The sequence below is a fragment of the Pyrus communis genome, chromosome 9, assembly GCF_041283825.1.
Source record: "Pyrus communis isolate YQ-2024b chromosome 9, ASM4128382v1, whole genome shotgun sequence".
Classification (NCBI taxonomy): Eukaryota; Viridiplantae; Streptophyta; class Magnoliopsida; order Rosales; family Rosaceae; genus Pyrus; species Pyrus communis.
In genome coordinates this window covers 8,724,001-8,746,567 of record NC_142573.1, presented here as the reverse complement: position 1 = coordinate 8,746,567, position 22,567 = coordinate 8,724,001, and the positions used below count along the sequence as shown (strand labels likewise).

Below are 22,567 nucleotides of genomic sequence, written 5' to 3'. Positions count from 1 at the left end.
TACCTAAGTACTACATAGTTGCACTATTACATCATGTTCTTGACTTTCGTTGCTTCAGTCAGTTCAATATACAATGGTCTCTCAAGGCACTTAATTTCCATCTTATACTTGTTCTGTAAACAATTCTCATCGATCACATGTATATCTGCTTCAATTCTTAAATAATTGTTTGATTTGACTAAAAATTTCAAGACAATATAATAAATTGAAACCTTAATTAATTATATGGGGATATATCAGTCATTGCTTAATCGGAGGTTGATTTTATAAAATAACATATTAGTAATTTGCAAAGAGCAAGGAAATGGTCCGAGACAAATATTCCCCAGCATTTTCTAAAAGTAGAGCCTTGTTTTTTACTTATTTATAAGTTAAGTAGCAGAATATTTCAATATGAATACATGACCAAACACTCCATCAAAAAGAAAAAATAGAATAGAAACATATATATGACCAAAACAAAGCAATTATAAACGAAAAGTAGTTGTAACAGGCCCCTTATAAGTCATCGGTCGTAGACTGATCAACATTTTTATGGTTGCTGCTAGCTGCTGCCTGCGTTCATATTAATTCTAGGTAGCTTGCCATACTACTACCCATTCGTATATTAGCTCATTCCTCACAAAGCTTGTACTACATGTGAAGAGATCTGAAGAGCTCCGAGGAGGATCCTCAAGCATTATTCCGAATATATGCATACGAATACGATTACGATGTCGAAGAAAGAAATTATGAAAGGTAGTTCTCATAGAATTGGAGTGAGGAAATACCACAAATCTGAGCTTCCACGCTTGCGGTGGACATCTCACCTGCATGAACTCTTTGTTGAAGCCGTTCAAAGCCTTGGCGGAAAATACAGTAAGTGCAATTCATATACATAATTGGTCGCTTGAGTTGGCTTAGATTATATATATAAATATGTATTCTGTATATATAATCTAAGCTATCTTGAATTCATAGAAATTCAATATTTAAGTATGTCTTGATTTCGGCAGAGGCCACTCCCAAGCGGATTTTGCAGATGATGAGTGTGAAGGGACTGGAAATTTCTCATGTCAAAAGCCATCTGCAGGTATAAATTTTCATATTACTACATGAAAAGAAATTGTATAAAATTAATTCGATACTTGTAAGGCCGATCAAAACCCTACAATTAACTTACCATTATTGACAGATCCAAAAAGAGAAGGAAAAAAAAAACCCAATGGATGGCTAGCAAAACAGAATCAGATATATGCAGTACTTTTAGCCTAAGTTAGTGTGATTAGGGTTTTGTTCTAATATAAATCATTCCTTCGCTCCATTAATGATGAGATTATCTCTATTGAATTGAAAAGGATCATCAAGTTAATTTTTATAATTCTATATATGGTAAGGAATTAAAAATTTCATCAGTTGGAAATTGGAATACGATATATAAAATATATCATTCTTAGGTTAATTTTAAAAAGGATCAAGAAGTGAAATTTGTAAGAGAAAAAGGGAGATTCTGGAAAATTGAAACCGAAGAAATTAAGGGGTGGAGGTATTGTGGTTTGGAAGAAGATGGAGGATCATGAATATTATGGAGAAATGGAAGGATGATGGATGAGAGTATTTTTCGGCTAATTTTAACCTACACTTTGGTTACCTCCTGTGTACTCCTTTCTCGTTTTCTTTAATTTCTACCTTAGAACTTTGTCTTGTTCCCAAAAACAGTAGACATAACAAGAAATAGCTAGCTGCATAAGGCTCACAGGGATGATTCTATCTTTATCTAGCTAGCTGCATATCTCCTTCGTATATTGGCTTATAAGGCCGTTGCCATTATTGAAAAAGTAGAAATGTGGGCAGTGTCCTAATTCGTATATTATTAATTGCCCTATGTGTAGGTTTCAATCTATTATTAAAAGAGTACGTGTATACACACATTCGATGGTAGCTTTGTTCTTTTCCATTTAGACTTTCTTTGATTCTGTTAATTTTAGATTAGTAATATTATGTTATTAGACTGTCAAACATATTATGTTGTCAAATTGCCTTAGATAATGAATTAAGTAAAATCACGTTTAAATGTTGTTCGGCCTTAACAACATAACTATATATCTAGCAACATGTCAAAGAAAACTAATATAGAGCTCGGGGAGGCCCTAGAGAGGTATTTAAATAGTTCTGATGCAACAAACGGGCTAAGTAGTCGTATAGGAAACAGTTCGGAAGATTAGTTGAGCCGCAAAAATTAAGGCCTAAAAGCTGATAGTTCTTTTTCTTTTACGATCATTACCATAATTATAATGATTAATAAAATATATTCTGGCACAAAAGAAAAAAACTTAGGCATACTTCCACTTCTGCTGTTAGTATACATATAATATATAGTTTCCGCTGGTGCTAACTCAGATTGATTACTTTTTATCGAAAAATAACTCAGGTTAATTAATTAGCTGATGATGATTTAACCAGTCCTTCAAATGCAATTGACTTCGTCATAAACTATATAAGACAGATTAATTATATATGTTCCTAATTACCTTATCCTCTCTCTCTCTCTCTCTCTCTCTCTCTCTCTCTCTCTCTCTCTCTCTCTATGTATGTATATATAGGAGAATGACCAAATCGTCTCAAGCTAGCTAGTTAAATAAAAAAGGGGTCATATTGGTATTAGATTATGGCTAGGTTAAGCAGATTAAGAGAGAGTGAAATAAAACACAAGGGGCAGTTGACTAGTCTCGACTAAAATTGTTGGAAGAGGTCTTGAGATTTGATGGGTTGTTGGTCAGTAAAACAAATTAAAACACAAGAGGCTTAGTAAGGAATGGAACCAAACTGCAAATGCTTGAAGCCACTCCTGATCAAATGCTTGAATAAAGAAGTGAATCATATGATTAATATGACCATCAAGGAGTTTCTTGTACACCTCTCTTTTCTGGCAGTGCCAAACCCCTTCTTCCATTGTTTATTTCGATTAATTTCAGATTTTTTTTTTAGTTTAGAATATAACAACAATAACAACCAAATCTTAACTCACTAAATGTGGTCAGCTGCATGAATCCTAACACACCACTGCGCTCAATTTTACGTCATGTCTTTCGTTAGCTTCAAGTACTCTATATCATTTATTAAAGTCTCTTTCCAAGTCTTCATAGGCCTTCCTCTACATTTTTTGCTTTGAGCTTCCATCTCATAGTCGCATCTCCTAGCGGAGTATCTGTAGGTCTTCGGGTCACGTGTCCAAATCACCTTAATCAATTTTCTCTCATTTTATCATCAATTGTGGTCACTCCTACTTTACTTCGGATATCCTCATTCTTAATCCTATCTTTTCTCGTGTGCCCACATATCCAACGAAACATTTTTATCTTCCCCACACTTATTTTTTGCACATATTGATTTTTTGACTGCCCAACATTCTAAGCCATAAAGTATTGCTGATCTTATTGTCATTCTATAAAACTTTTCCTTGAACTTCAGTGACATAGACGATCACACAACTCAATTATTAATAAACCAAAGATATTGGTTATTACAACATGGACGTTTTGTTACACCACAAGAGTAATAAGATATTATAAGTGGACGTTATGAAATTACCAAAAACATGATTTGAAAACATTAATTTTGATGGATCTAATACGTATATACTATTTGTTTTAAAAAAAAATATGTATATACTAGTCAGTAGTAGATCGATTCTTCTACGTGCATGTAAGTACTGCGTACTGAATTGGTAGATTCTGGGGGTTTTATTGATAGATGTACAGGAGCTTCAAGGATAACAACATCAATGTTTTTTCTGAAGATCACAGCAGTAGTGTCTTCTCCGCTTTCCCAAGTCAAACTCATCAAAGGTATATACACAAAATATTTCCCAACTATACGATTTCATGTAACTAAGCATATAATCTCCATGCATTATCTAGCTTTGTATTTCAAGTTAATCAAACATTGGAAAACCTTTTTTCTTTTGGTCTGTTTTTTATCTTCTGCAGGTCATCAGAGAATTATGTAAGATACGATGAGCTAAAAGACATGGAACATGTACTGCATTCTGACTCTGACGAGGAAGCTGCTGGCAAGCAACATGCTATACACCAGGTACTTCATGTGTGTGTGTGTGTGTGTGAGAGAGAGAGAGAGAGAGAGAGAGAGAGAGAGAGAGCTTTTCTGGGTTCAATGTTAAATTTTAACACTTGTTTTTTCACAAGTTTAATTGGTTTTCACATTGTCTTTACAGAATACTCATACATCAGAACTCAGCAGATTGTCTATGGATGATCGAACTTGTCAACTGTACGGACTTTGTGAGCTCTCATTGTCGTTTGATCCGGTGACGAACCGAAACCAAAGAGAGAGACAGTTTCGGCCTTCAGCTGATGAGCACTCTAGTTCGGAATCAACCTCAACTGGCAATTTCAGTAACATTCAAGTTGCAGGCAATCACATAAACTTAGACTTAACCATTTGAACATTGTTTCTTCCGCTATAGCTAGAAATATCTATAAATCCTTGCTTTATCAATAAGAATTGGTCTACTGTAAAAAAAAAACACGATCAATTAGTACTACGACGAACGCTATAGATGTTCAATTTTGCCGTCAATCTTGCAAATGCGTTATCGGCCTTTTCAATTTTGCCATCAATCTTGCAAATGCGTTATCAGCCTTTTCGATTTACAGACAGTGAAGCATAAACATAAGCTGGAAGAAACATTATTTATACAAATCTTATGATGTTGTAAAGTCGACGATACGTGTGTAGTAGAATAAAGTAAATAAAACACAATATTTACGAGGTTCGGCAAGTGTGCCTATGTCCTCGGGGCAGTAGTAGTACTTTATTTCATTATCTGAAATAATAGAAGTGAAAAATAACTCTCACTATTTTCTCTTTTCTCTCTAGCCTGGCTCACTGATAATTTCTTCCGCATCTCTCTTCTTTCCTCTTCTCTTTCTTTCCTCCATAACTTCTTTTTCTTTCCTCTATATGTTTTTCTCTCATCTCTTTCTTCTTCTTTTCTCATTTTTCTTCTTCCGTATGCTCTCATCTTATAGGCAAAAGATTACTATAACAACAATATTCACTTTACAAACTTTGCTCAAATGAATAGTAACCCATCCGTTTTTTCTTCATATGAATAATAATCCATCTAATTTTTCTATGGATGAATAGTAATGAACTATTCATGTGGCCCATCCACATATTATATTAGAACATTCCTTTTTGAATGGTCATACGTCAATTTCGGTTGACTTGTTAAAACCTTGATATGTTTTGAATGCTCCCCCTGATGAGTACCTCTCCTGATTTCGAATTCTTTAATTTGACTGATTACTATATTGATGTAATCTGATACTATTCATGATAGCTGGCGTGTTTGCTTCTGAAGGTGGTTCACATGCGCTCCAAATTTTAATGGCCACAAGTTTTAGCCAAACTCTTGTATTTTTGTGAGATATGAAGATGTGGCAATAAATGTTGCTTTCTTGATCGTTGTAGGATCAATTTATTTCCATATGTAAATACAAATCATTTATGAAAGCGATTTGTATTCATGCTAGAGAGGTATTCAAATTTTGCTTGCCCAATAAGACCATAACTATTAATTAGTTCTTTGGAATAGAACAAGCACATGTTTATATTTTCTTGGAGACATCAATAAATAAACTTTATGTCATTGCAATACCCATTTGTTGGTATTATGCTCCAAAGAAAGTGTAACATCTGATTCAATGTATTGCGCGAAATACAATAAGACACATACTTCATTAAGATATGGTACTCCTGGACCAAATATCAATTTATCATTTCCCTCACGAGGATGAATGATCTTTTTTAGTGTCTAAATATTGGTTAATCATTTTAAGTATTCAACTCATAATCTTCAATCTACTTGATTCTTTAATACCATAAACATCATGGGTAAGATTCGTGTTGGCATATTGTTCGATCTGCAGCTCGAGACAATATTCCTTTCAACACTTTATAATCTTTCTAGATTCTTCAGGAGTTTCAATCTAATATCAACTCTTGCAAGAGATTTAATGTGTTGCAACAATATCATAATGAAAGTACTCATTAAGGCAATTTATACCATTCATTGGTATTGAGTACATAATTTATGTTTTACCCTTCCTTCTTCAAGCTATTTGAATCCTTCATGGATTTTCTACACTTTATGACACATTCTCCTTTGGAATTTATACAGAGCAACTTGTTTCCATATACTTGAGGGATTTACTTGTGGAGATATGCTTCGAGCATGTATAATTCTCCACTGAAATGAACAAGCTTTACAATGAGAAATCATGTTTCCAGGAGTGTATTACAATATCAGGTTTCAATTTGAAACCTTGTGTCATATCATGTGAGTGTATTTCATTGTATTACAAATGCCAATATGTAACCTTCTGGGTTTAACATCATTTGGCGATTTGTACTATAGGTCCATTTTTCCAAGTTCTTAATAAATTGTAATGGAATTGCCTTTACCTATTTTGACCAATAATTTTTCTTTTTAGTCAACGAACAAAAGAATGTGGCTCAATATCAATACAGCTCATTGATGAATTTAGTAGTTGCTGTAAAACCAAAATTAACATTGGTAATCATCAATTCTTGATTCCATAATTCTCATGTGCATGCGCATGCATATTTATAAGCATTTCATTACTTTGGATATCTTTGCCTTTTCAGGGGCTTTACATTGTCTCTTCCAGGACAGTCATCTCTTATTAGATGAATTGTTTGAGAATTTGGGTCATAACCTCCTCTAGAGTGTTATAGAGCTTGGATTTTTAATCTCCACTTCTACGGAGTTGAATTATTGGAACATACACATCAATTATGCTTCAGGCATGAGATATATTAAAATTGCCGTGTCCATGGATTATCCTTTTGGAACTTAAATCCATGCGGCGACTGTCATGCTTTGGGCATGCAATAGTTTAGTAGTGTCAAGTCTATGGATAATCTGACTGAGACTTCAATCCGTGCGGCAACTCTGTAACTTGTAATCAATTAGTAATTTTCATTACCTTTTTGTAAATCATGTGAATTATATAAACTGATAATGTTTGTTGGGGCTATGAGTAGGATTCTCATCATTGAACTTTAGTCTTCCATTCACTCAGTCAGCCACCAATTTTCTCGCTTTGGACTTCTATGGGCTCATTGTTGATCTTTTTGCTTCAGTCTCTAGCACAGTAAAAGTGGTGCGCAACCTTTGCCCTTGGATGGTCCATCACTTCTTGGTGACTCATCCATACTTGGCAGCTTTAGTGTAAAGAGCCAACAACGTACCAATTATTCTGCGATGTTGATGACTTGAGACCCAGCTTCAATAATAGCTGAAGATGACTATTTGAGAGTAATGCAAGGTAAGCAATCAGGCAATCAGTTCTAGACGGGAAGTTTGATTTCAGGTTTCGACTGATTGCTTTCTTTCTCCTTGTCTTGCAAGTAAGAGCAAGGGCAAAGGAAAAGACCAGGAAAGAGCATGATATGAGGTACTTTTACTCTCAACCCTGATAATACGGGATACTTTTGCTCTTGAAGGAAAAAGTATAAGATTTTGATGCTGGTGTAAACCTTTTTGATTGAAAGGGGTTTCTTGCTGAGAAAATGAGTTTGACATTTTGAGGGACTTGGTTGAAGAGGTATTCAAGAGAAAGAAGAATGAATATGTTGAGAGGTGTTGTTGCAGATGCATTCTCGGCAAGGAAGATAAGTTAGGCGTTTTGGAGGTGTGCTTTGCCATGGAAGACGAAAGTCGACATATATAAGGATTTCCCAGTAGTAAGTAGTGGTGTCGTTGTGACCTTGTCACCCATGCTTGTCGCCAACAGTGGTGTAGTTGGAATAGTGAACTTTAAGCATTTTAACTTTGCCAAAAATATTTTGACAGAGTTGTCCTTGATATCTAGAAAGTTAAGATTGCGTCTGAGAAATGTTGACAAACTTTATTCAGAAAAATCCGGCTTTTAAAATTCGAAGAGCGGTGTCTCTTCAATTTTTGAACAGGTGGCTATGTTGTCTCTCCTTTTGTAGAGGTATCAATTGTATTCAAAATGCATGCTTTAAAGGTTGCCCGCCTGTAAAAATTGTCTCTGTTGTATTTTTGAGATTTCATTCTATCAAACCTTTTTCTTTCATTATTTCTGAAAATGGCTTGCCCATCCAACCTTTATTTAGATTTGAGTCTCGGAGGAGATACACACAAGTCGCGTCAGGATAATATATGGCGCTTGTCCTTTTTATCTTCTAATGGCCCTCTTACGGTTGGAGACTATATGATGAGGGATGATATAACGGTTACAGCAGTAGCTAGGAACCTTCTCACTCCTAAAGATAAAATAATACTTTCAAAGACGTCTGATGAACTGGTTGTTCAAGACTCTTTGACTTTTAGTGTTTAGTGTGCGGGTTCTGTATCCAACATAGGACAACGCCTACTTGCTTGAATTCGCTAATTCAAAACATTAATGGCTGACGTGGCAAGTCTTAGACAAAAAATTAGAGGGCTTAAGCACGAGAACAAAGAGTTGCACAAACTTGCAAATATTTACTCGACGAGCATGAAAAGAAAGCTCGACCAGCTGCAGGAATCCAAAAATCGGATTCAAAGTGATCACTAGAGATTCGTGGCTAGATTTCGAAGACAACTGGTGTCTTCCCCTTCTAGTGTTTTGCCAAGTACTGGGGGTGTCACATGAGCAACCTTTGTGAAGGCACCCCCATTTGTTTGTTTTTGTAGTTGTAACGCATGTGTATGTATAAATTTTTTTTTCCCATTTGATTTTATACATGTCAGAAAGCTTCTACTTTAGCTTGTATATATGAGAACCCATGGAAACTTCTAGTTCCATAATTAATGAATTAATGGGGAAACGATGGAAACACCTAGTTCCATGAATATAATTCAATGAGCCTTTAAGTATAAATGTTTCTAATATCATATGCTTCCACATGAATTCTCGAACATTATGAATTCATGAAAGTATCTCTTGTGTAAGATGTCAATGGTCACAAAATCGGATTTTGCTAAGTTTACCATTTTCTTATTCCCCAAAGGAAGAAATTCAGGTATGATGGAAATTGCGATAATTAACCCATAACACATATATCATATGTCTACATAAAATGCTAGAACTTCAACTTCTTAACATTATTCATATTTTGAACTTCAGATCAAAACATTATTCATATGTACTCGAAATTTATTCTCAAAATTGACATTATTAGGTTCATATTTTTAGAATTTATACCCATACTTAATATGTACATGGATTAAAAAAAAAAAAAAACTTATAGTCCTCATTTACATTAATCAATCAACTTATGGCCCTCATTTAATAGTTTATAGACTGAGGCACTTATGGCCATCATTTTGATTTAATTGAGGAACTGCTACTCTCTCAGTTGATTCAAAAACTTCAGGTTTTGATTTGATCGAGGCACTTTGGATCTGATTTTTTTATATATAATGATGATCTAGGAACTTCAGGTCTAATCATTTTTTATGGTGGAACTTCAGGTCAAATCATTTTATATGATGAGGATCAAGAAATTTTAGGTTCTAATATGATCAAGGAACTTCGGGTCCTTTTATATACGCATCATAAAATGTAGTACACTAAATAAATTAAAGCAATAGACGGTAATTCCAACCATGGTAAATAAATTGCTTTTAAGTAAATAAAGTTTGTGACAAGGGCTTTGATTCAGCACCATTCACATAAATATCAAAGCTTTAAAGCAAAGGGTAATAATTTCACACACTGTAAATAAATACAACTTGTGATAGGGCTTTAAACCAGTACCATTCACATAAATATGCCAAAACAGAAAAGGCAATGATTAAGTCTCTATTTTTTTTTTCTTTTTCTTTGTCTGCCACTTTCTATTGTTTCATCATTTTTATTTTATTTTCATTTCATAGTTCTAAGTTCTTTTAGTTACCCAGGTAGTAATAGTAACAATAAGTCCCAATTGGTGTTCCTCCTCCGGTGAATTTCAAAAAAGTCGAAACGGTTTTCATAAGTTTTGGAGTCAAGAGTAGTGTCAACAACTTATGAGAAGATCAAGCCGTTATTTAGCTCAAATTTTAGTATGATATGGATAGGAGGATACCGATCAACTTTCGTGAAGAAACAATTTCGATTTGAGCTACTGAAAAAGGAGGTACTCATAAGATGGTTGTCCAATTTTCCACAGAATTGGAAACTAGGTTAGTGTTTCAGACATTTGCGATGATCGCACCATTAGAATTTTCTAAAAATTTGATATGTTATAGGTACCTGGTGGATGAACAACTTTCAAGAAGGAAGTATCTCAATCCAAGGTCAGCAAGTTGGAGTTCATAGGCTATTTACATGGCTGTCAGATTTTCTGCCAATAATAATGATAATAGTTTATAACCAAATATATATTTACGTTAAGAAAATTAGTCATACAGATATATGAAGATGAAATGAAAAAATTTTCTTATTTGTGAGATTCCAACTGACTGAGGTGAGAGGTAGGTAGTACTTCATCAGATTTATGGCATGTGCTTTCCATTGACATGAGAGCTTCTCGTGCTGATAATGTATTGTAAAGTCGACGATATGGGTGCAGTAGAATAAAGTAAATAAGACACAATATTAACGAGGTTCGACAAGTGTGCTTACGTCCTCAGGACAACAGTAGTATTTTCTTTCATTATCCGAAATAATAAAAGTACAAAATAACTCTTACTATTTTCTCTTTTCTCTCTAGCCTGGCTATTGGTGATTTCTTCCGCATCTCTCCTCTTTCCTCTTCTCTTCCCTTCCTCCATAACTCCTCTTTCTTTCTTCTGTATGTTATTCTCTCATCTTTCTTCGTCTTCTCTTCTCTTCCTTCCTCTGTATGTTCTCATCTTATAAGCAAGAGATTACCATAGCAACACTATTTACTTCACAAACTTTCCTCAAATAAATAGTGAAATATTGTGCACGAATAGTAATCCATCCGTTTTTCTTCATATAAATAATAATTCATCTAATTTTTCTTTGGATGAATAGTAATGAACCATTCATGTGGGCCATCCACAGTATATTATAACATATGAAACTAAATTATCTCCAGGGTACTGAAACAGGAACCATATATACATATTCTGTTCCAGACATAATACCGCCACTTCTTTACCAGCACGTTACATAAAGGCGCTGCTGTTCATGACTGACAAGGTGGTGCGAAGTACACAAGTGCTTGTCCCTTCCCTGCTCACAATGCTGAGATAAAAATGAAAACGAAAAACTAATTCAAGCTCCATCCCAAGCACGGAACTAAGAAAAACAGAAGGGTTCTCGAACATCTGCTATATTTTTGGGTTCACATTGAATCAGAACCCCTAAACGTATTCATTATCAGTCTCGAAACCATTTACATGCTAGAAGTGGGGACAGAGAAACAAGAATGGGCGTATCATACATCCAGATAAACCGCAAATCGCTTTAGACCTTCGGTCGCTTCTTGAACCAACGTCACCCATCAATAAGATCTTTCACTGCCTCTTTGCTAATGTCTTCTTCAACCCCTTCAAAATCTTCCAAAACCACATCACATTCATGACCGCTAGCATTGGTGGCACTGCGACAGCTAAGAGTCTCCCAATTATGTGCATTTGTTTAACCTGTGAAACAAGCTCATGCAGGTTCAATATATTTCTAGTTGCGTATCGCATGTTAATTAAATAATCAATTTGAAACTTAAACTTCTAAGATGTAGTCATTGTAGGTCAGCAGACCAGCTGCTCCGCACCTGTTCATAGTGCAAGTAGAGATGGTAGAACAGATACATGAATAAGACTATTCTCGCTACCTGCACAGAGTAATGCGTAAGCATGTCTAAGATCAAAGGTACAAGGAAAGTCGAATCCGGAAAGATTTGTCAAAATGTCTTCCCTTCGTAAACACAATGCAGAAGATTTAATTAAAGAAACGGAACACGATGGAAGTCGTAGAAACATTACAGATAGATCTAACTCACCAACCAAGCAATGAATATTACAACCCCATTAATCAAATATGTTCTGGACCTCTTCATTCCAGTCGTGTCAAGATACCTTCACAATCAAAACAATACTTAGCATCAACAGTAAGGAACGAAATCATAGCTTCTGAAAATGGATTTCCAGTAAGAAATGAATACCATCTCAAGTTGATACCGGGGGTAGTTGTCTCAGAGATAAGAACCATGTAGGTATAAAGCTGTCCCTCGCCAGTCAACATAGCATATGCTACCGATGTTAAAGAAAGAAGATGATGAACCACCTGAAAGATTAATATGATCACCATAAAATTGACAAGGTCATTCACTTCATAAAATTGGGTTCTGCTTGTCCAACACCGGTAACGGAATTCATCCCGATGACAAACAATTCAAACCAGAACGCACTTACATATTCCATTCCACCTAGAGCAGGGTAAAACCAAAAGATCATCGCAAGGTCAGTGAGAAAGTACCCAACTGAAACCTGCCACAATGACACCACCAAAAGGCAGCATAGTGTGTGTTAGAATTACGTACTATTCGCATGACTGGCTTCTCTAATGCCTAAATTTCTAATCATACGATTGAGGTTCAACTTATTGGTATGACTTCAAAATTAGAATGCACTTACACATCAATTTGCCAGTGATATCCATTTAGTTGATTATTAATTGAAATTTCAAACATGCAAGAAAACCCCAAATTGAAACTAAAAGCAAATCCAAGTCTGAACATGAAATATCGAAAACCAGTAGCATATTCAAAGCTTAAACATGCAAATGTCCAAAACTTACCCCCAATGCAAATGTAGACAGTGGGGAACTCTGCAGCGTAACGAAAGCTTTAAGCTCCTGATCAGAATAAAGATCTGACCAAAATACCAAGTACAATGACATAGCAGTGATAAAAAGGGCATGAATAGTTGATATAGCCCTGGAGAATCAGCACAACAAAACACAACACACATGGGTTATGAGTGAATGAACAAAAACCGAAAAATAATCAGCAAGTAATTTAGATTAGGCTGAAAAAAAAAAATCACCGATTATTCCACTCAATACGTTGCATCTTTGAAAGGTTGGAATAGCTCTTAAAGTAAGCAGCACTAAGCAAGTGGTTAAGATCATAAACCTGACAAATAACAACAAAAATTACCAAAAATTGAAGAAAAAGAGACTAAATTTACACATTACATGCTTCCATCGAAACAATTAGCAAAAGAGTTTAGCGAGAGAAGCAGGGCGTACCAATTTGCAAGCGAAAATACCCACAATCATCGACGTGTAGGGAACATAAGGGCTGGAGAGTGTGAAATTCTTCAGCAACATGTCGTACGATTGGATTGCCATTCAGAAGCCCCAAAATCCCAGCAACCCAATTGCTCTAACGTTCCGAAAATCGACACCGAGGTCGAATTTCGAGCAGCAATCAGCAAAAGACGCCTCCTTTGGTGGAAAAAGTTGATGAAAAATTGGTGAATTCAGAGGGAGAATTGAAAAGGGTAGGCAGAGGGGGTTGAGCAGAGAAGGAAAGAAGGACGACAGAAACGCGAGAAAGCAGTGGCGAGTTAAAAGAGACGATGAGGAGCGGACGAGAGACCCAATCAGGCTTCGGCCCCAAGCAAGCTGATGAATCGCTGCGCAAGGCAACGCAACTTATCATGTGAGACTTCCAGAACCAAAGAAACGAACAAATTTAAGTTTTTTAATGGAAGTTTTTTTTTATATTAAAATTGAAGTATTGGAAAATTGATGGGCCCCTCATAACAATTGGACTCTCGTGATCTGAGACAGAGAAATTTAGATAAAGTTGTCTTATTATAGCAGTTTTTGGTTCTAATCATTGAGACAATCCACTATCTCAAGATCAAAACATATTTTAAAAGAGAAATACTGAAAGAACTCTCTCAAAAGTAGGAATATTCCTAGACTCTCTGCCATCTCAATGACGTTAAAGAGTAATGATAGAGAGAATAAATTTGCAAACTAAATTATGTGTCACCAATAGAAAATGAGCATGTTATCAATGTTTAAGTAATAATTCAATCACTAACTTCATGTCATTTAGTTTACAAAATTTAGTCTCTCTAGCATTACTTGACGTTAAATTATGAGGTGGCATAAAGTTCATGGAGAGTTCCGCTTTTGAGAAAGTTCCACTTTTAAAAGTGTCCCACTTTTGAGAGTTTCCCCATTTTTAAGACTCTCTCATCCCTTTAGCATTTCTCATTCTAAAATGATCTACCACGCTTTGATCACCTGGTTCCATACTAATGTTTGTGCACCTAGAGAGGATAAGGCTCAAGTTTGCTTCCATAATTGGTTTACATGATTAATTATTAGCTTCTTATTGATCTATGATCTAGGATGGGGTTACTTAACACTTGTCCATAATATATAAATTGTCATTTCCCGTGTCACGGTAAATCGCTCACACGCACATTAGTAGTATTGTAATGATACTCCACTTAAACCTTTTATTGGAATATTGCATATACGCCCGTGAGTATTCCTAGGTCTAACAAACAAGTCGTGTTTTGTCGTGTTGTGTTGTTTTTGTATTATATTCATTATCTTAACAAGTCATGTCAAAACTGTTATCTTAACATATTTGTATTAGGATGACCCCATAACGACCCAATTTGTTAACAGGTCGTGTCTTTTCGTGTCGAGTTAATAGGTCATGCAAGAAATGTCATACCTAATGTCTAAATCTAATGAACGATATCTTGTCATGTTCTTAATAGATGATCCAATAACGATCCAACTGGTTAACGAGTTCCTAACAGGTGACCCGAAAAATATTCAAAACGTTAACGGATTAACCCAAAACCTATTATTTTTGTGTCGATTTGTGTCGGATTAATGGGTCGTACAAAGAATCGACAGGCCTAAGCATTCCTTGTAAAGAAAATTTGGAGTTACAATGTTATTTCGTGGAAAGGTTAACACTGAATTTCTTATAAACAATATACAAGCCAAATACCTTAAGCTATGAATTACAGATTCATATCTGTTTGATAAAGAGAGAGCCAGAAGAATAGTCTCCTAAATATATGTGGAAGGAAAGATACAACTTACAGTTTATGAAAATCTAACAGCTTACTACAAAAATATAATCAACACCTTCTCCTTACCTTGTGATTTACCCTGTCCTTCGGAGAAGACGACGACGACGAAGACGCTGATAAAACTGACCGGTTATTTTCAGCCATGTCCTTGCAAAATGCCTTCTGTACATCGTCCTTAAGTTCCAAGAACCGCATCCTCTTGATTCTCTGCTCTTCCGGAGTTCCCTTGTCGAGGATGAAATCAGCCATGTCCATCTCATCATCCAAAAACTTATCCAGGACTTCCGAGCAGTTGGGGAAGAAACGCCGCCCCATTTTTACTGCCATCACCATTTGATGTAACATTGTAAGTATTAATTGGCCCGAGATCATCACAAAACAAAAGTTATGCTCTTTGCTAAACTAGCTTTAGACTTAATACAGTTTTCCAAAGACTCTTGATCCTTTTAGGAGTAACTTCAGCATAGTAGTAGGGAAGTTAGATGACAAACCATATCGAAAGCATTTTGTAATTTTCAAAGAGATTAGACACGTAATAATGCTTGAAGTTTGAAACGCATTATAACACTCGTCTAGGAAACATGTAATCACAGAGGGATTGGGATATATGTCGCGGAGGTAAAATGGTCATACCAGTTTTAACAAGGGCTTGCATTCTTATTTGTAGTCTTTTGGTTCGTCCAGAGGGTGTTTCATTCAAATCAACCTCTCGTAAGTTCCCACTTGATCCTCTTGATGCCGCAAGGCCAGTGTACACTGATGTTGAATAAGCATCAGCCATTTCCATAGCAAGCTTGGCCTCAGCAGGAAACAACAACCGCGCAAATGCCACTGCAAATTTATGAAAGCTCAAAGCTGTTAAAGTCTTTTTTTTCGACGACAAGAGTCAAAAACTCACTGAGCGTAAATGTCTTTATGGCATTAAAAATTAGGCAGCTTAATGTGCCGGTAATTTTCACCTTTTTACTTAATAAAACTTTCTGGTCTGAACTCAATAATGTAATCCAAGGGAGTGATTTAATCTAAAAATTAAGAATGGTCACCTCTATTTTCTAGATAGTCCAGCCTCACGTGCAAATCATCAGGTATCACCTCTGATATGATCAACATGCTCCCAGAGGTTGAGTTTCTCTGCATCTCTCTCTCTAGAAGATCGATGCATAATCGGTCTTTGTTAGATTCCTGTCCCTGCTTTGTGTTCTCCAAAAAATCCTTTGGTCTGGTCAATCTCCGGCAAATTGCAACAGGAGTTTGACCATCTGAAGTAGTTTCCAAGGCAGAGGCTCCCCTGTCCAGAAGAGGAACTAGCACTGCTGGCAGCTTACGTCTGGCTGCCACATGAAGTACAGTATGCCCTCGGGAATTGCGAAGATTGAGGTTAGCCTCGCCTAGACCGAGAACCTCCTTAACAACCTTAGGATCACAGTATGCAGCAGCATAGTGGAGAGCATAAGCATCATCTAACGTAATATCAGATTCCTTGAGAAGAAGTCCAACCAGTTCAACGTCATCAGAATCTAATGCCTTGTGGATTCTCCTGATTCTCTTATCCTCTATCGACTCAATTTCCATCATACTTGATTCATCATTTTCGTGAGATTTGAGACGGAGCGATTTGATATCATTAGAAACTTCATGCGGAAACTCTTTCTCTATAGCCATGTTGTCAAGCTTGGACCTTACTATCCTCTGGATGCAGTGTGAGAGCAGCTGGCTCAGTTGGCAGTGGAAGGCAGCTATAAGAATTGGAATTACGTCTTCAATAAGAGCTTTCTCCACAAAGTTTGAAAGACGGCGCTGCATAAATTGGTGGAAATCATAAGCATAAAAACACCCAAACTTTGGCTATTGTTGGAAAACCTAGAATAAACATTACTAACTTGCTGATTACTTGAATAAAAATGCCACTAAACAGGTAATAAAGAACAGATAAGCAACTGATTCCCCCGAAAACAAAGTGATGAAAAAGTAACATCTGCAGTGCTGGATACGTGTGTTATATGTAGGTTATACTAAATATGTGTTGAAATCTCAAACTTGAAAAGGCTTGCAAACACGTTCAAATCTAAGGTTTAAAAAACAACTGAAAAAGAAAGAGCACAAACAAGCAAAGGACAAGGATCCCTTTGTAAATTATTTAGACATTATCATCCTACCAAAACTACAGAGGAAAACCAAATAAAGCTTACAAGAAAAATTGCAATCAATCTTGTTGTAAAAGATATAGCACCGTAAAAAGCAAGAACAACCCCTTTAATAAACAAAACAAGAATATAGCATTCCCACACAAGTTGAAACTAAAGGAAAGTGTGGAAAACCCGAAAATAATTAAGAAACTTAGGCGGGTGAAGAAAACAAACAGTTGGTGTACCCATTTAGTAATTGTGAAGCTTCAGAGCCTTTGAGAACAATAAAAGAAGTCGTGACTAAGAAATTATAGGCAACACAAGCTACTGCGCACTAAACCAGAGCACAGAATTGGACATATGACAGAAAGAAAGTTGCTCAAAGGTTTCAATTTTTATCAGAAAATAATTTGCCAGAGAAGATATGTTAGTATTTCATCATCACATTCCAGGTTTCATCAATTCTGCGGAACAAAAAATTGAATTTGCAGTGTTTTTAGATCGTAACTATCAAAATCTTTGCCGATTTGGCAGTTTCAATCATACATACCAAATTTAAACGCAGGTGCTATGAAAATTAAACTTAGAGCATTTTCTTTTAATATAAAGCAGTACTTATTGCTGCATGAATTTAATCAGACAATTTTAACTAATCAATTCAACTTAAAAAGCTGTCACAACTTTGCCCTGCATTCGTAATTTTAAGAACACAAATAATTGAATGGAACAATCATTTGCAGAAGAGAAACGCTAGAAATGGAAGCTCGAACAAACCTGAACAAGCTGAACAAGTTCCTTCATCTGGAAAGTGGAAGAAGCATACATCAATTCCACAGCATAATTAATAGCAGGGCCGCACGCATCATGCGGACAACCATTATCAACGCACGTGGACACTTCTCGAGGGGATGGATTAAGCTTCCCAGTGTACAAGTAGTTCAAGAAAACCTTGAAGGCTTCATAGCCAACCCCGCCGTTTGGAACCAATTCAGACATGAGATACCTCGGTTTACCTTCCTTGTTCGAATCATCACTCCCCTTCCTAAAAAGCTCCTGAAAAAACTGACTACGGGAAGCCAATATACACCGATTGACACCCACGGTGTTACCCTCAACAACAATCTCAGCATCACTATAGTCAAACTCAGGATCAAGTAACAGCCTCTCAAGATTATCACTCAGTTTGCTTAGACTCAAGTAATGTTCAACACTCGGCGCGGTTGGGGAACTGGCTGAGGCAGATGCATGGTTACTACTAGACCCATTTGACAGATAGGAGGAGGAGGCAAAGCTCAAGGATGATGACAGTTCATTGACATTATCCATGGCTTCCAAAATCTATGCAGTCCTGTCTAAGCTTAAAGATGCTATAAATAAATAATTCAAGAACCCCAAATCACCCTATTAAGCGAACCCGAGATCGGGTTAATTCTCCTCCACAAACTGCATAATCCTATGGAGAAATCATATCAAAATTTACCCAATTTCTCCGAACACAGTAAAATGCTCAAAACTAGCAAAAGAAAGAGAAATAATCTGAACCCTAATAACCAATTTCTCAAAAAGTCAAAACTTAATTTCAGGAATTACCCAGTTGCTGAAATATTGACCAAAATCCAAAAAACCAAATCAAAAGGATTATTTTCTAATTCTACAGAAAGCTAGGTAACTAGCTCAGCTGGAGATAATGAATCATCCATATCCAGACAGAGATATGGCTTGAATCTTCATAACCCATCAAATCCAAAGCTTCCAACTTTCAATAGTGAACAAAAATATGAATCAAAAGTTCAAAACCTGGAAAAATATTCCAAGACAAAAGGATTAGGATTGCATACAAAGACACCCTTTTGAAAAGGAAAAAAAAGCTTGAAAGACCTGAGAGTTGACCAAGAAAAGCTTCAGGCTACAAAGATGATGCCCTGAATTCAACAAGATTTTGAAGGAATATGGCACGAACCCGCTCTCTCTCTCTCTCTCTCTCTCTCTCTCTCTGAAAGCGAAAAAGGGAGTGCTGTGAATCCAACTGGTCAGGGCAAACGGTTGACTGGACTGGACAAGCAATAAGACAAACTTTAACACAGCTGGATGTTCTTAATGACAAAATTTAACCTGTCAGCATACTCAGCAGCACCAAAAATTTTATATAATAATTAAGATTAATTTATGTTATCAGATAAAATTAAAAATAAAATAGTGATTAATCAAGATATTATGGATTTTCCCTTCTCTTTCCTTTGGGTTTTTGGGGTGCAGGGAGTGGGGCAGCCCGGGTGACGTGACTCCGCGTTCTCTTGACATGGGAACCTATCAGGAAGCAACGATCACTGCGGCGGCTCAATTATTTGTGGTTGAAAAATAGCAACCACTGATATTACGGCTACTTTATTATGTTCCCACGTTGGTTTCGGATGACGTTTCTTTTTTAACAAAAGACCAACTACCGGTTTCGCAATGATAGTCTATTTTTTTTTAGACTGAGAAGACTTGCAATAGTGATGGTTGACGTTGGCTTTATTTTATTTACAAGATTTTGGCATTCTTTTACTTGTCTCTAATACACTTCGGACTTTTCTTATGTTGATTTTTCTTTTTTTTGGGAAAATTGGAAATAGAATTCCAAGGCAACAGCTAACATAGTACACACAAGGGGTCCAGATACAAGATTTAACACAAAGCAAAAGTGGATCCAAACCAAAGTCCAAATAAAACTAAGTACAAGCACAAACAAGCCAACAAAGTTGTGGCATCCCATATTGTCCAGGGAAGTAATCCTTATATGTATATTCTCATCTCTACCTAGCATGAGGCCATTTGGGAGCTCACTGGCTTCAGGTTCCGTAGGAACTCCGAAGTTAAACGAGTAGCGCACGAGAGCATTCCCAGGATAGGTGACCCATCGAGAAGTTCTTGTGTGAGTTCCCAAAAACAAAACCGTGAGGGTGTGCTGGGGGCCCAAAACGGACAATATCGTGCTATGGTAGAGTCGGGCCCGGGAAATGGTCCCGCCCGGGTCGGGATGTGACAATTTGGTATCAAAGCTTAACCCTGGTCGTGGTGTGCCGACGAAGACCGTCGGGCCCCTAAGGGGGGTGGATTGTGACATCCCACATCGCCTAGGGGAGTGATCCTTATATGTATATTCTCATCTCTACCTAGCACGAGGCCTTTTGGGAGCTCACTGGCTTCGGGTTCCGTAGGAACTCCGAAGTTAAGCGAGCAGAGCGTAAGAGCATTCCCAAGATGGGTGACCCATCGGGAAGTTCTCGTGTGAGTTCCCAGAAACAAAACCGTGAGGGTGTGCTGGGGGCCCAAAGCGGACAATATCGTGCTACGATGGAGTCGGGCCTGGGAAGTGGTCCCGCTCGGGTCGGGATTTGACAAAAGTTAAACAACACAGAGCCCAAAAGATCAAAAGAAACCCTAGACTTTTGTGTCCATTGCCTCTACTACAGTGAACCACCACGATAAGCCAGCCTTCCCACTGCCAACCAACAAACTCTTCTCCAATCACAGCAAGCTGCCACAAGCACATGTTCGATCGTAGCCACAAAGGATGGAACAAGCCACAAAAGGGAAGAAGCTCGTGACAAAACCCAGGCAACGCTGCCAACAAGGGCAACAAACAGTGAGAAAGTGGTGGTGTGGTGAACACCCGAGCCAGCGAGAACACCAGGACTCTGCACACTCTCCCGAGAAGCCGCAACATATCACGATAAACCATAACTACAGATCGAAGTGGAGATAGGTTGTGAAGAAAAGAAAAGATAAGACAAAAGGTAGGAGGATTAAACTACCACAGCCCCCAGCCATCGCTAGGGACGGCGGCTCTGGATTGTGGCGAGATTGGAGACACTCACACAACCAATGAAAATGGACTCTTAGGTAGAGAGAAAGTGAACAATACATACATGGTCGTTTGGTTTTTCTTATTTTGATAGGATAGAATAAATCGATAATAATTTGACAAAAAAAAAATCAATAATAAATTTAGCACAAGTACCAAGTAAGAAAGCTATTTTGTTTGATCTTGGCAGCTACGGTCTAGTAGGCATAGATATCAACGTCTAAGCCCACAATAAACATATGATGATGTAAGTAATTGAGCATTTGAGGCAGCTACTATTTTAGAGTGAGGATCCTCGTTGGATTCTCTTTGTGAGGATTTCAGGGATTCTCAAATCACATCCGTTCATTGTACATCGTGTGATAAAAAATTATTGTAAATTTTTTTATTTAAAATTGAATATAAACAATACTTGACGAAAATTGGTCGCACAATGTATGATAAACGAATTTGATTAGAGGATCTTCGAGATCTTGACAAAAGAATCCAACAAGAATCCTCTCTAACAATTTTATTCTTATGTTTAGTTAACAACAACTGTAAAATATTGAATACTTGTTGTAAACTTTCCTAGTTTAAGTGTGATTGTGTAAATCCTAGATTAGATTTAATTCTAGTTATCATTTCCCATTACAACTTGTATTCCTTGGGGATGAAGAAATTTCTTCTCTCCTTTTACTACTATAAATAAAGGCACTATGTAGGAGGGATAACACACACATTCCTCTACAATTCTACAAACACATCTCTCTCAATCTCTCTTATCCTTGCCACCGGCCCCCTTACCCCTTGTCAAATAAAATAGGCTACAACACGTTAACAGCATGCTTCTATCGATGCGCTTAGGAATTTGACGATGAGATTTTTTGCATCAAACCAGTTCATTCATATCATCACGCAATTCGGTTCTTTCAAAACAACGGTTTTTATCTCGATATTTTTGCAGCCCTGATAGCATGAACATTCACCATAATGCATAACCCAACTTTACATTTTTTGAATTTTAGATTCTACATAAATTGTGTATGCATTATATTCATAATTATTGAATTATGTGAATTTGATATTTACCATGAATTGCATCAAATATATGTACATGCATTTAAAATTATTGAATTGCATATGCATCAAATTGAATTATATATGAATTGAATTGAAGAAAAAGAAAAAAAATTGAAATCGAGAAACCTAGGGTTTTTCGAACCCATGACCTGCATCACCCATGTCAATGGGCCACGCCCGTGAGCAAGCCAAGACCAACCCAATATCGAACCCCGGGCGTAAGCCTGAACTGAAAACGGTGCGTTTGAAGCACCTTGTCCCAACCACGGCCTGAAGCCCAGGTCTTCCGTGTTGATTTTTCTGACGAAACACGACCAGCAGTCGTGTAATTTGGACAAACCTATCGTTTTCACCAACGATTTCTTGAAATTCTAGAAGAATTTCATGGGTTTTTCATTTGAATTCAATTGAATTCCTTCGGTCATTTGTCCCCCGACGTTGAGATCTTATCTATGTCGACAAACACTT

General features: G+C 36.8%; 3 protein-coding genes across 5 annotated transcripts; 1 reads left to right on the top strand and 2 right to left on the bottom strand.

Moving 5' to 3' along the window:
- The first annotated feature begins 500 nt into the window (after positions 1-500).
- Positions 501-4,578, top strand: LOC137738759 (uncharacterized). Its single transcript, XM_068478234.2, has 5 exons — positions 501-858; positions 996-1,072; positions 3,733-3,827; positions 3,969-4,074; positions 4,214-4,578. The coding sequence occupies exons 1-5, from the start codon at positions 693-695 to the stop codon at positions 4,442-4,444; spliced, it is 675 nt and encodes a 224-aa protein (XP_068334335.2). The 5' UTR covers positions 501-692; the 3' UTR covers positions 4,445-4,578.
- A 6,377-nt stretch (positions 4,579-10,955) lies between these two features.
- Positions 10,956-14,287, bottom strand: LOC137740308 (uncharacterized). Of its 3 annotated transcripts, XR_011069160.2 has the most exons (9): positions 13,242-14,287; positions 13,037-13,125; positions 12,789-12,927; positions 12,404-12,478; positions 12,154-12,275; positions 11,992-12,067; positions 11,764-11,823; positions 11,434-11,635; positions 10,956-11,234 (listed from the first exon to the last, which is right to left on the bottom strand). XR_011069160.2 is itself a non-coding variant. In XM_068480170.2 (8 exons), exons 1-8 carry the CDS (start codon positions 13,341-13,343, stop codon positions 11,507-11,509), a joined length of 792 nt encoding a protein of 263 aa, XP_068336271.2. In that variant the 5' UTR covers positions 13,344-14,287; the 3' UTR covers positions 10,956-11,506. The 3 variants fall into 3 exon arrangements, 2 of the variants coding, with proteins under 2 accessions (XP_068336271.2, XP_088555769.1); XM_068480170.2 differs by having other exon boundaries at positions 10,956-11,635; XM_088699643.1 differs by lacking the exon at positions 11,764-11,823 and having other exon boundaries at positions 10,956-11,635.
- Positions 14,288-14,895: 608 nt separating this feature from the next.
- On the bottom strand, positions 14,896-19,307 carry LOC137739532 (BTB/POZ domain and ankyrin repeat-containing protein NPR1). Its single transcript, XM_068479137.2, has 5 exons — positions 19,069-19,307; positions 17,965-18,987; positions 16,108-16,861; positions 15,698-15,895; positions 14,896-15,384 (listed from the first exon to the last, which is right to left on the bottom strand). The coding sequence occupies exons 2-5, from the start codon at positions 18,514-18,516 to the stop codon at positions 15,113-15,115; spliced, it is 1,776 nt and encodes a 591-aa protein (XP_068335238.2). The 5' UTR covers positions 18,517-18,987; positions 19,069-19,307; the 3' UTR covers positions 14,896-15,112.
- Positions 19,308-22,567: the final 3,260 nt, after the last annotated feature.

Excerpts from the sequence above, each read along its gene's own strand:
- LOC137738759 (XM_068478234.2), top strand. The coding sequence starts at position 693 with ATGCATACGAATACGATTACGATGTCGAAGAAAGAAATTATGAAAGGT. Across the intron at positions 3,828-3,968 it reads CCAAGTCAAACTCATCAAAG|GTCATCAGAGAATTATGTAA; the intron begins GTATATACACAA and ends TATCTTCTGCAG. Across the intron at positions 4,075-4,213 it reads AGCAACATGCTATACACCAG|AATACTCATACATCAGAACT; the intron begins GTACTTCATGTG and ends TTGTCTTTACAG.
- LOC137740308 (XM_068480170.2), bottom strand. The coding sequence starts at position 13,343 with ATGGCAATCCAATCGTACGACATGTTGCTGAAGAATTTCACACTCTCC. Across the intron at positions 12,479-12,788 it reads TGTCTACATTTGCATTGGGG|GTTTCAGTTGGGTACTTTCT; the intron begins GTAAGTTTTGGA and ends TCATTGTGGCAG. Across the intron at positions 11,824-11,991 it reads TAATATTCATTGCTTGGTTG|GTAGCGAGAATAGTCTTATT; the intron begins GTGAGTTAGATC and ends TACTCTGTGCAG.
- LOC137739532 (XM_068479137.2), bottom strand. The coding sequence starts at position 18,516 with ATGGATAATGTCAATGAACTGTCATCATCCTTGAGCTTTGCCTCCTCC. Across the intron at positions 16,862-17,964 it reads AACTTGTTCAGCTTGTTCAG|CGCCGTCTTTCAAACTTTGT; the intron begins GTTTGTTCGAGC and ends CAATTTATGCAG. Across the intron at positions 15,896-16,107 it reads GGACTATCTAGAAAATAGAG|TGGCATTTGCGCGGTTGTTG; the intron begins GTGACCATTCTT and ends ATAAATTTGCAG.